This window comes from Typopeltis vanoorti, chromosome 3 (assembly GCF_054136105.1).
Source record: "Typopeltis vanoorti isolate ZY-2024b chromosome 3, IOZ_Tvanoo_1.0, whole genome shotgun sequence".
Taxonomy (NCBI): domain Eukaryota; kingdom Metazoa; phylum Arthropoda; class Arachnida; order Uropygi; family Thelyphonidae; genus Typopeltis; species Typopeltis vanoorti.
In genome coordinates, this window is record NC_143551.1 from 78,065,167 (window position 1) to 78,078,747 (window position 13,581).

Sequence of the window (13,581 nt, forward strand, 5' to 3'; positions counted from 1 at the left end):
ATTTCATTTGGTATGACTCTTTCAGGAGTTTGAAGGTTTCAATCATATCACTCTTCTTTCTCCTACTTGCTAGTATCTGCAGTCCACAAATTCTCATTCTCCTACTTGCTGGCATCTGCAGTTTACAAATTCTTGACCTGTTCTCATAATTTACATTCCACAGTACCGATATCATCTTTGATGCTCTCCATTTCGTCTTCTTTGCTGTATCTGCATCATTTCAGAAACCAGAAGAAAGCCCAGATCCACATGCAACAGTTCAGGTGAGATCACTTCCTTATATGACAATGTGTGTTTCAGTATTGCAATTATCCCCTGAGCTGCTTCAATTTTCTAACATGGTCCCTAAACTTCATTTCCATATCTACTAAAACTTTAAGATCCTTATGCTGGTCGGATAATCCTGTCAAAAATACAAGATTAAAACTTCAGTTTACCAAAGTGCATAACTTTACATTTCTTAATACTGAACTGTACACTTTCACATTCACATTCCCACAATTCCAGCCTATTCAAATCACTCTGCAAGTGCTGAATGTCAGTTGCATTCTTGATTTTCCTGCCTGTTTTTGCATCAGCAGCAAACAGTATATGTCTCTTTGTCAAATCCTTGCAAATATCAATTGATGTAAAGACTTAATAACAGTGAACCAAGGATTGATCCCTAGTGTACACCACCAGTCACTTTAAATCTTGCTGATCCTCCCTCCCCTCACTCACTCACTCACTCACACACACACACACACACTAGTTTTTGCACTGGATTATAAATTATTAGCTTGGATAAGAAAATGGGTAACTTATAGATATCAAAAGGTGGTGTGTGTGTGAAAGAGAGAGGAGAGGGAGGATGCTTCCCTTCTATATCCTGTCAAAAAGCCCAAAAGCTCAAACATCACTTTACCTTATTTATATATATATATATATATATATATATATTCATTTTTCTAAATTAACTGACTTAAAACCCGAGAATTATAACACAATGACATTTATTTGAAAAAACACAACATGTTTCGTCAAGAATGACTTCATCAGGCGATAAGAACATAGAAAGATATTAAAAGACACCGAAATTAACATTGACACACTCTAAAGCTATACAATTCTAAAGCCATAATATTCGACTGTAAATTACAGTTATTATGAGCTTGAACTACAGTCCGAGTTAGAGTTCTATTGTTGTACACCTGTGTGTGTGTGGAATCACGCGATCTCCAGTATCTAATAGTAGAGTTGAAAGAGTCAGGCAAATTATAGCTAAGATTGTTATTCATGTGAAAAGGATCCAAGGTGATTTCCTTTGACTCAACAATGCGGCGCTCTACCTCATCATGGCAGATGTGTAGGTTTGAAGTTGATGTCCAATTTATTTCATATATATATATATATATATATATATATATATAGCAGTGGGGGGGGGAGAACCTTTTAAGAAAAATAATGATAAACTGCAAACAAACTTTTATAATTTTTTGAATAAAAGGTTATTCTTTTATGATTCCCTCCCACCATTAATTCTGCATTTATTGAAAGTACAGTGCTGGTCGCTACCTACCTCTGTAACCATAGGCAAACCAAACAAAAAGAGAACCGTACAAACAAACAAGGTAAACAGTTTTCTTCTCTGACGTAACACATGTGACCATTCATCCACAATTCCAGTGATTAGGGCTTCTACTGTGCAGAACTGAAAAAAAAAAAAATTAAAATTTCTTTAAATAAGTATGAATTTAACGCAAAAAATCCTATGAATGAAGAAATTAAGCATGCAATACAAAGAAAAAAAAAAGCATTATGTAGGCAACATATGAGGCATGCTAATAATCAATTCCTTGAGAAATACAAAGAGCAGGCAAGGAAGGTGACTCGGTTGGTAAGGAAAGCAAAAGTTCAGTATAAGCAGCAATTAACTAATGAAGCCAAAAAAAAAAATCCCAGGGAGTTCTTTTGATATTCTGTTTATTTCAAAAATATATTGAAATCAAATATATTTCATTTTATTTTTATTTCCTTTACTTATTACAAGTATTACAAAGTACAAGATGAATAATGGTAATAATGTTACATGAAAAGTATAAATTATAAGCTAGGAAAGTGACTCAGTAAGGAAAACAAAAATAGATTATGAGCAGAAATTGGCAAATCAGGCAAAGAAAAAACCCTACAGAGTTTTTTTTAGATATGTGGCAAGTAGAAGGATGATCATGGTAAGATGATGTTAATGGATGAAAGTGGTAGAATGGTAACTGCTGTAGAAGACATTGTTGATATATTCAGTGATTAATTTATAAAGGTATTTCATCTTGATCAGGATGGAATCATGAGGAACACATGTAGAGGACTAGGAGAGGATAGCTTAATTGTGAGTGAGCAGGAGGTATTTGAGGAAATAAATAATGTTGATGTCAATAAGGCAATAGGATTTGATGACACATCACCACTCATCTTGAGGGAGTGTTCCAGGGAATTGGTAGTAGCATTGCATGCCTGTTTAATTAGAGTTGCAACAGCACAGGCTCCAAGGGAGTGGAAGGAGGGTAAAATTGTTCCACTACATGAAGGTAGTGATAAGGTTGTAGCTTCATATTATATGCCAATTTCTATATCTGGAATTGTGGTGAAGGTACTGGAAAGATTGGTGAGAGGTAGGATACAAAAATGGGTTGATAACAGTAGTATTCTCTGTGGTTATCTGCATGGGTTTGTTAAGGGGAGATCATGTTTCACTAACTTACTTATGCACTATAACAAGGTGAGAAATACCTTGGACAGGGGAGATGCATATACAGTAGTGTACTTAGATTTTGCAAAGGCTTTTAATAGACTGCCACATTACAAGCTCTTAAATAAATTGAAACAGATGAGATTGGATAACAGACTTGTGTGTTGGATCAGTGACTGGCTGTCGGATAGGTATCAGAAAGTTGTATATGTGGGTGCAGTATCCCAAAATAGAAAGGTCACTAGTAGTGTGCTGCAGGGGTCAGTTTTGGGACCATTGCTGCTCAATTTTACTTTCCTTACCATGCTGGTCACCTTTCTTGTCTGTCCAAAGTAAGTGCTGGACACCTGGAACTTTATACACTCCAGGATGTGTAAGTAGATGAAGCTTGTTCTTGAGAGAATGGATGAAGGGTGGTAGTTAGATGTGAGGTTTAAAAGTGGTGTGGAGTTATATTTGTGAGCTATCTTTTCAGATGTATGCTGGTAATCAGAGATTGGAAATAGTTTATTGTGATCTTGTGTGTCAAGTGATAGAGGTAATGGGGGGGGGTATGGTATTTTGTCAATTTAATGGAGCTATGGCAATTGGATAAAAAGGTGTGATGAAGCTAACTGAGCTCTGTGGTAAGAGCTGTGTCATGAAAATATCTCTAACTCTAAGGGTTTTGAGGATGTCATATCACTGGGATGCATGATGGTGGGCCTGCTTATGTAAGTACCTTCCAGCATATGTGTAGGTTTTCTATAAAAATAAAAAGATAATGAACTATTTGAAAGATGTGTAACTAGGAAGAGAAGACAGTTGTTGGTGTATCTACTTTGAAGTGTACTGTTGGAAGATGGCTTTTTAAATGCACTAAAAAAACTGCCTAATGTGTCCTGGCTATGGGCCAAACAGTAAACACATCATTATCTAAAAGTCCAGCCAAACTATTAGTTTGAATGCAGTAGTGTTGAATGCTTTGCTCTCTAGATGTTCTATATGGAAACTGGCTGGAGAGGTAGGGAAGGAAGGGAAAGCAGTTTTTTTATTTATTCACTCTATGTAAAATAACCTGAATGTATGGTGAATTGGAATAATTCAGATATGTCAGGAAGAGAGTAGTATAGAAGTAATATCAAAACTGATCACAGTGGCTAAATTTTTGTGGATAATATTTATTTTTTATTAAAGCTTTTATTATTATTATTATGTAACACCTCCAGGAAGTCCAAAGACTCATCGAGGGAGAGTGTGCCAACAGCATTGAATGATTGAACCCCTTCCAATTACTAACCCGCACTCAAACTTGGTTAACTTTTTTCATGAGCCATTAGTAGCAGAGGCTCTACCAATCGACCAACCTTTGCTGGCTGTGAATAAAATTTTTAATCAAAGGGAGGAAGTTGCCTGCGAATGAACAAATGGATTATCAATGCATCATTAATATTGATAATATTAATAGTAAATACAAATATTAATTTCTGATACATATCAGAAAGTTGTATATGGGAAGGAGAGCATTATCAGGTATTGCCCTTAGAAATGTTACAAGTGGAGTTTCACAGGGTTCAGTTGACTAGGAACCATTACTATTCATTCTTTATGTCAATCATATTAATCACGGGGACTGATGCTTTCATAGCTTGTTACGCACATGGAATGTATGCTTCACTTGGTTTAAAATGTGGCAAGTGAGAACCAGGAGTGAAAAGTATGTAGTGGAAAGCACTAGGAGATATAAGTATTTCGATTCTGTGATTTAGTAGCAGAAGAGACAGTGCTTCAGAAACAGGTGAATGCCAATTTGTAGATACCAGTAGCATATTGGAGGGTGAAGAGAATGTGAAAGTGAAAGATGACCTTGTGCAATGTGGCAGAGGGATATGGTTTATCTGATGGACATGTGTGTGTGTGTGTGTGTGAATGTAATTAGCAGGACATGAAAAACTAGAGCTGCTGAAAAAGGAGAAGGAAGGAATGAAGATTGAATTGTGGAGGGTGAATGAAGAGATTAGGAGACTGGAGAGGTTGGCTAGTGTAAGAAGAACAAAAGTAGGTGTGAGAGAAAGGTATGAGCAAGAGAGAAAGAGAGAGAGAGAGAGAGAGAGAGAGAGGAAAAGAGGAAATTAGAGAAAGTCAAGAGAGCATAGAAACAAGGGATAGAGAGATGAGAGGAAGGAGGAGAAAAGGAGGGAGGGAGGGAGGGAGAGAGAGAGAGAGAGAGAGAGAGAGAGAGAGAGAGAGAGAGAGAGAGAGAGGTTGAAAGCAGAAAGTCAGGGATGCCAGTAAGAAAAGGATGAATGAATCAATGAATGTATGGAGATTCGATGATTTGGGGTGTGTAGAATAGAGTACCAGAAGAATGCTTGTTGGATGGAATAATAGAAAGTGTGGCAATGAAGAGAGGTGAAAATGTAGAAAAGAGGATAGTAATGGTGATGATGATGATTTATGGTTTTAATGGTGCAAGGAGAGCAAAGGTCATACTGCAGCATATCAAAAATTATAGCAGTAAGACAATCACAAACATCCATACCCGCAGAAGAATTTGAATCCGCAACCTGTTGAACAGAGAGCAGATATGCTAACCACTCGGCCAACCATGCTGGCTATAGTAATGGTTGGTATGAATAACCTGAGAGATGGCAATGAATCATGTAGTGCAAGATTTGAGATTAATATTAGGGATATTTCATAATAATGTTTTACTGTATAAACAACTCCAAGAGAGCAAAAAATATATATTTATTTGTATCAATCTTTACATTAATGAAATTATCATGGGGCATCAGGGAGATGTTCAGTTGTTTGGAGATGATGAATCTGGAAAGGTGGGCAAATGAATGGGAATAACAGTTTAATACAACCAAATGTAGGTTTTAAAATTTGGGATTCAAAGATGAGATGCTTCATACTCACATGGTGAAGTTACACTTGAAAAAGTATAGGAAGTAAGGAATCTTGGGGTTATTGTAGATAGAAATTTGAAGTTCAGAGGACATATTGCAAAGGTTGTGAAGACATTTCAGAGAATTTCTGCAATATTGAAGAGAATATTGACCATGAGAGATAAAAAGGCAGTGGTGGTCCCATTGTGTAAATCATTAATCAGATCCTATATGGATTTCTGTACTCAGATCTGGTGACTAGGATTTGAAAGGGATGAAGTAACCTTGGAGAGGGTATAGAGATGGATAACCAAAATGATATCAGGACTGTACAATGTTGATTATGAGGATATACTGGGAGCATGCACTCTGCAGAGTTTGGTGGATAAAAGACAAAAGGGGGGGGAAAGAGATAATTGAGACATTTAAGCTATTGAATGGTTATTATCAGATTAACACTTAGGAGATTTTTTATATGGTAGAATACAGGGAAGGAACAAGGATAAGTAGCCATCCCTGAAAATCACAAAAAGGAATATAATAAATTTAGTTTAATCCTTTATCCAAGTGTAAGCAAACAGAGTTTGCGCCTGAAGTATCTTCAAGACTGAGGCAACTCGTGGTAGAGGTGAACCAAGCGCTCATCACTACTTGTTTCTCCCATAATGCAAAGCACATCTCCTTACAGACATGTATAATGCTATGCATTATGGGAAGGGCCACTACCCAGACTGGTTTCAACCTTTATTGAGGTCTTGTCAGTGGGAGCCAGACCTAGAGGTGGATAAAGGATTAAACTAAATTTATTATAGTCTAACCAAGTGGAAAAAAACTTCCAACACCTTTCTCTAAATCCAGAGTAATTTAATAATAAGGTGAGACACTTTTTGGCAACTTGTATAGGTAAATATGACTTCTTCATTGCTTCCACCTTAGTATCACCACCTCTGGATCCCACTGACGAGACCTAAAAGGTCGAAACCAGTTGGAAGCTTGGGTGATGAATGGCAATGGTGTAGCCATGAAGTTTTAACTGGGGTTCGGCTGTTGCTGTCATCCAGGTCCTGGGTGTGTGTGTGGGGGGGGGTAAGGAATGGCGATGCTGTAGCCCATGAAGTTAACTGAGGCACGACTGTTACTGCTCAGATGACATATGAGCAAATGAGCGGCTCTGCTCAGTGGTGGGGGCGAGTCTGCCATGGGGTAGAGCCAATGCTGAGAGTTCTTCTCAGTGGCAGGGTGAGCCTGTTACTGAGGGGAACAATGCTGAGTTTTTGGAGTCTGACCTATAGTTGAATATTCAATAAAGATCGAAACTGGTCTGGGTAGTGGCCCTTCCCTTAATGCATAGCATTATACATGTCTGCAAGGAGATGTGCTTTGCATTATGGGAGATACTAAGACAAGTAGTGATGAGAGCTTGGTCCACCTTTACTACAAGTTGCCTCAGTCCTGAAGATACTTCAGGCACAAACTTTGTTTGCTTACACTTGAATAAAGGATTAAACTAAATTTATTATAGTCTAACCAAGTGGAAAAAAAAAATTCCATCATCACAAAAAGGAAGTAGTGTGCAAATGGGTAAGAAGTATGGAATGCTTCTTTTTTTTTTTTTTTGCATGGAGAGTGGTAGGAGTATGGAATGCATTGTCTGATAGGATGATGAAAGTGCAATGGTGGACGAATTTAAGGAGTAGTACAATACACTCTGGACTGGTGTTGACCTCCCGTGGCGAGTCTTGTGACTCCATGGACGGCAAGAAATTAATAATAATGTAACAGAGAAATTCGATTTAAGTGGAGAAAGTATAATAAATCTTCAAAAAGAAAACAACAAAAAAGGGATTAAGGAACAGAGCAATTAATTACTTCATTAATATATCTATTTTATAAAGCTAGTAATTTTTAATATACCTGACTGTCAACACCAAGTAAAAGTAACATCAGAAAAAACAGAACAGACCATAGTGGTGATAGTGGTAAATGCACCACAACTTCAGGATAAGTCAGAAATGCCAATCCTGGTCCTGTTAAACAAAAAATAAGTTTATTTTTACAATGAAATATGTTTCAAATGAGGATCATCTAAAATATTTGTTCTTTTTAAGTATATATACATTGCTTAGAAACATAAAATTATATATCATATTATATAGGCATCAAGTAATTTTCGATTTTTTTTATTTATATTCAAAATTTGTAAGAATTATGAATATAAAATTCTTGTTTCATGTGGCTGATACAATGATTTTTTACATTTTGAGGCATCTTAAAGCCAAATTGCACACTTCCATTATATTCTTGGATAACCTAACAGCATATCCATTAAGTTTTTCCCAAGAATAATGTTATTAAGTTAAACTTCAATTCTTTATAGCAAGCATCTAGTAAATTTCAATGCTTTTACTGAAAATGTGGTATACAATAGGCTAGATACAAGGTAAATTTAAGAAATGAAATCAAAAGAATCATTTTCTTTTATTTTCTGATATATTATTATTATTATTATTACCCCAAGACCTCATGGAGTCAAAGACTTCTGGGAGGTCCTTTTATCACACACACACACGCAGCTCATCATACCGTGCCTCGAACACATTCAAACTCCTTACAGACACCACACTCTCAGGCAAGGCAATCCAATCATTTACAACTCTGCATGAAAAAAACCTGCCTCTCACTCTCCTACTCAAACCCTCTTAATACAGTTTCCAGGGATGACCTCTGGTTCTTCCCCGATCTCCCACTATTTTCTGTAGAACTTCTCCAGCATTGATCCTACTATAACAATCCCTTACCAACTTGTAGGTCTCTATCATATCTCCCCTCTTCCTCCTGTCCACTTGACTCTGAAAATTACATCTCAATCTTTCCTCATACTCGACACTCCAGAGGTTAGAAATTACCTTGGTCTATCGCCTTTGGACCCTTTCCAACATCTCTTCATCCTTCTGAAAACCAGGTGACCAAATCTGGGCACAATAGTCCATGTGTGGCCTAATCAAAGCCTTATACAACAGAACAAGAATCTCCCTACTTCTACACATCAGTATCCTCTGCATCATTCCCAGAAGCCTTTGTGTTGTCTTCACAATTTTGGCTGTGTGTCCCCTAAATTTCAGATCCTTATCCACTATCACCCCCAGATCTCTTATTTCTTCCACCTCCAACAATATATCCTCACCAAGCATAAATTATGCATCCCATCTTTGTTTTCCAAATTTTAAAACCTTACATTTTGCAACATTGAACTCACAACTCCATTTCCGTGCCCAATCACTCAATTTATTCAAGTTTTCTTGTAAGGCACAACATCTTCACTACCCTTCATGGTTCATCCCAACTTTGCATCATCTGCAAACAACTGAATATCTCCATTCAAATCTTCACCTATATCGTTAATATACAAGTTAAACAGTAATGGCCCCAAAACAGACCCCAGAGGCACTTCACTAGTGACTTTCCTTTTTCCTAGATATCGCTCCCCCCCCCCCCCATACACAACTTGTTGATACCTATCAGATAGCCAGTCTCCAATCCAATGCACTAATCTAATATCCAATCTCATCTGCTCTAGTTTGACTATCAATTTATCATGAAGTACTCTATCAAAAGCCTTTGCAAAATTTAAGTATATTACTGTGTATCTTTCTCCTCTGTCCAAGGAAGCAGTCACTTTATTGTAATAAGTAAGTAGATTACTAAAACATGACCTCCCTTTAGCAAATCCATGTTGTCCATCAAAGATAATACCATTGTTTTTCTCAACACATTGTTTTTCTTAACTCTAGATCTTAGTTCTCACAAGCTTCTCCAACAACTTAACCACAATATCCTTTATGAAGTGGCACAATCTTGCCCTCATTCTACTCCTTAGGAACTTGACCGAGTGCAAGACTCGTATTAAAAAAATATGTTAAGACAGGTGTGAACTCCCTGGCACATTCCTTCAGAATACGTGGTGATATATTATCAAGTCCCACAGCCTTATTAATATCTAGTTTACTCAACTCTCCACACACCTCTTGCTCACTCTCCATACACCTCCCCATCATCTACTGCTCTCAATCTCTCCGTGAAGTCACATTCAAAAGATTGAATGACCTTTATGAATTGCTCATTAATTATCTTCACCACACATTCTGCAACAGCTGTCTTTATACCATATTCTCCTATCAATGTCATCCTTCCATAATCATTCTTTCTTTTGCTGGCTACATATTGAAAGAAGTCCTTAGGATTCTTTTTGGCTTCATTAGCTAACTGCTGTTCATACCTCTCTTTAGGTATCCTCACCAACCAAGTCACCCTCCTTGCCTGGTCTTTGTAGACCTCATGAAATTGGTTATTTTCACTACTCTTATGCTGCCTCCACAATGCCCTCTTTCTCTGTATCGCATGCTTAATCTCTTTATTCATCCATCTCACACCTACCTTATTTAACCTTCTCACCCTTGGAATATACTTAGACATTGCATGTACTGGATAGTTTTTGAAAATCCCCCAAGTTGCATTGATCTCTTTTCCAGCTAACTCCTCATTCCATGCTACACCCGCAAGCTGTCTCCTGAGCTCTTCATAATCACCCCCTTGTAGTTCCACATATATACCCTTTTCTCACAGAGGTCCTCACACTGCTGGCAACCACTTCATGGTCACTCTCACCAACTGGTGAATGATTTGACACCTCATTTATAATTACATCCTCTGATGAGATGATCAAATCCAAGACCTTCAATCCTCACATGCCCTCTGTTACATACTGTCTGAGGTAGTTATCCCTCAAACACTCAAGAAACTCATTTTCTTTACTTCCAGTTGCTATCTCATCATTCCAGTCTATATTGCCATAATTAAAATCGCCCATAATGATCACCCTTTTCTTTTTTGCTTGACTAATTTGATTATACATTTCATTATCACCACCATCCACATTACCTGGTCTATAACAACATCCAACCAAGTATTTGATTCCATTCACTTCTATTTCACACCATACTACCTCAAAACCACTGGCACTATTTCCCTCTTGCATCTCTACTTTGTATGGACATAAATCTTTCTCTATCATCAATAGCACTCCCCCTCCCTTTTTACCCCTTCTATCCTCACGAAACACATCATACCCTTCCATCTCTATTCCTGTCAGCATGTCATCATATTTTATGATGAAACCAACCAAGAGTTCTAAAAATAGTAAATTATTACATGAACTCCTTAATTTAAAAAAAAAAAATACCAAATCAGTATCAACTAACACATAATAAGAAATCCAGAGCATCCATCATCTCTCACGAAAATATAAAATAGCACTGATTCCTCATGCTGTTACAAACAGCCTTTCTTCCAAAACTGTCTGTCTTCAAGCTACAGCTTCATTTTCAATGAAATTTCTGCAGCTCATCTAACTCAGTAGATGCTGATCTTTCAAAGAAATTATTAAACTTCTTTGGCTGACATTGATACTTTAAAAGATCACAATCTGCTAATACCATATAACTTAAGAGAACTCAGGTGTACTTGGAAAACAAAGGATCACCATTTTCTCCAAGTATTTGTTGAAGTCTTTTGATTACAGATTGAGGCACACTATCATCACCAGGCCTAAAGTTCCAGTCACCAATAACTAATTTTTAAAACTCACTGTCACTAGCATAGGCTTTTATTTACACATATTTTCCCAAAACTGGAGACTACCAAACTTTTTTTTTTATAACTTTAACTAAATATCCTTTTAAACTGCATATCTTAGTAGTACCAAAAACTATGAAATAATTTATCCTGTCTTAAACACACACAATCCACCTATTCCCTTTTCATATTATTTATATTAATAATTTATATTATCCACTCAGAATTTTTACAACTACTTAGAGATGATTGTTTACCCAAAGTAATACTTTTGTATACTGTTGGAGGATGTTTTAATCTCTTATAGAATACAGCATAACTATATTTTTAGGTTTTTTTTTTATTTTCTGATTTTATAAGCCAAGCCTCTAAAACTATTACAGCTAGATACATACAACTTACAAAGAAAATCTTTGATTTTTTGATTCTACAATTATCATTTACCACCTTATGTGACCGCTAATTCATAAGTAGTATAGAAATAGAAGACATGACACAACATAAAAAAAAATGAATTTTAATTATGAAAAGATTTTTGGAAAATTTTCTAGTGTTTTTTTTTTCCTTTTTCTTTTGGGGGGGCCAGGGCCCAGGTGTTCCACTGGCATAAGAAGAAACCTATCGGTATGTTTTCAGAACAAATGGAGGGTGTAGTTTTTAGGAAGGCAGTGTGTTCCAACAAACAGAGGATAGATGGAATGAAACAGGAGGTTGAGAAATTGGGCAACTTGTATAAAGAAGCTAATGACTTCACATCACTTGCCTTAGTATCCCATAATGCAAAGCACATCTCCTTTCGGACATGTATAATGCTATGCATTATAGGAAGGGTCACTACCCAGACCGGTTTCGACATTTATTGAGGTCTCATCAGTGGGAGCCAGATCCAGAGATAATATGAAAGAAGATGTGCTTTGCATTGTGGGATACTAGGGCAAATGATGTGAAGTCATTAGCTTCTTTGTATGAGTTACCCCAGTCCTGAAAATAGTTCAGGTGCAAACTTGTTTGCTTAGATTTGGATAAAGGATTAAGCCAAGTATATAATTTCTTGGTATCTTTAATTTATATTATCCACTCGGTTATTGATTATCTATATGGATCACACTATGAAGGAAAGTGGTATTAAATCTGATATCAAAATTGGAGATGTTAATCTCAGCTCTTTGCTTTATGTGGATGATGTTATACTTCTAAATAAATCCAGTACAAGTCTGCAAGATTCCCTGACTAACTTCATTTTAGATAAATTATGGACTCTACAACCATGTTATAAATAACTATTTTAATTTCCCGAAAAATCGACCTTCATATTAAGGTCATCATCTGGAGTATACATATATATACAGACACAAACTGAATTACATTTGACACAGTATGCAACAGAGACAATGATTGATCAATGGCTATTCTACTGGCATGGACTCCAGTGAAAATAGAATATAAAAAAAATAAAAATAAATTAATTAATTATTAAAAAAACTATCAAAGCTATATTCTGTTTAGGATAACATGAGAGAAACATTCTTTCATATAGATAGTTTTCTTAGAGTAACAATGATGTCCCAATTTAACATGACAATTGTTATATTAGATTTAAGATTCTGGATTACCTATGGTCCTATTTATAGTCAACTCTTAGGGAGAAAAGTTAAGTGGGTCTTGGGATTTTTAGATTATCATTATTGTTAAGATTAGGGTGGTTGATAAGAATCTCACAGGTTTCCTTAAATTTATCATACCATGTTTTGGTGTGATGTAAACAACTGGTACTTTTCCAGTCAATTCTATGTAAAGTGTTAGGGCATGATCAGAAAGGCCAGCTTCACCATAGTTATATTTAATGGGTTATGTTCCTTTTGTCTGATAGGAATTGTGTGTCCTGTTTCCCCTATATAGGGTATATTACAGGAGCAATAAATACGGTATACTCCAGGGTGGGCTAGCAGAGGGAGTGGGTCTTTGGATGAGCTGAGTAAGCTCTTTAATTTTGCAGGAGATTTAAAGGTGGCATTAAGGTTGTATTTCTGCAGTATTCTGTTTATTTTATCTGATCCCTTTAATGTATGGAATGGTTACAGTTTTACTGTAGTCCAGTTTATCTTTGTTTTTAAGTGAGGTCTTGTTGAGTTTATCCTCGAAAGAATTCCATGACTAAATTGAATAATTCCTGTAATAGATATGGTATGAAGGTCAACAATAACAAGGCAAAGACAATGAAAATAGGCAGAAGCATTGAATATATCAACTGCATTGTGAATGGAGAATCTATAGAACAAGTAAAACATTTCAGCTACTTAGGCACGATTTTTAGTGAAGATGGTAAATTAAATATGGAAATAGATAACAGAA

The 13,581-nt window shown here is 36.3% G+C and overlaps 1 protein-coding gene across 5 annotated transcripts in view; it reads right to left on the reverse strand.

Moving 5' to 3' along the window:
- Nucleotides 1–13,581, reverse strand: part of LOC150108301 (sodium- and chloride-dependent GABA transporter 1-like) — a 213,845-nt gene that overhangs the window by 47,209 nt on the left and 153,055 nt on the right. For all 5 annotated transcript variants that reach the window (XM_090390687.1, XM_090390691.1, XM_090390689.1 and 2 more), the window contains 2 exons: nt 7,513–7,625; nt 1,559–1,690 (listed from right to left, as the gene is read on the reverse strand). In XM_090390687.1, the coding sequence (XP_090246813.1) occupies nt 1,559–1,690; nt 7,513–7,625 (245 nt within the window). The remainder of the gene's footprint in view (nt 1–1,558; nt 1,691–7,512; nt 7,626–13,581) is intronic.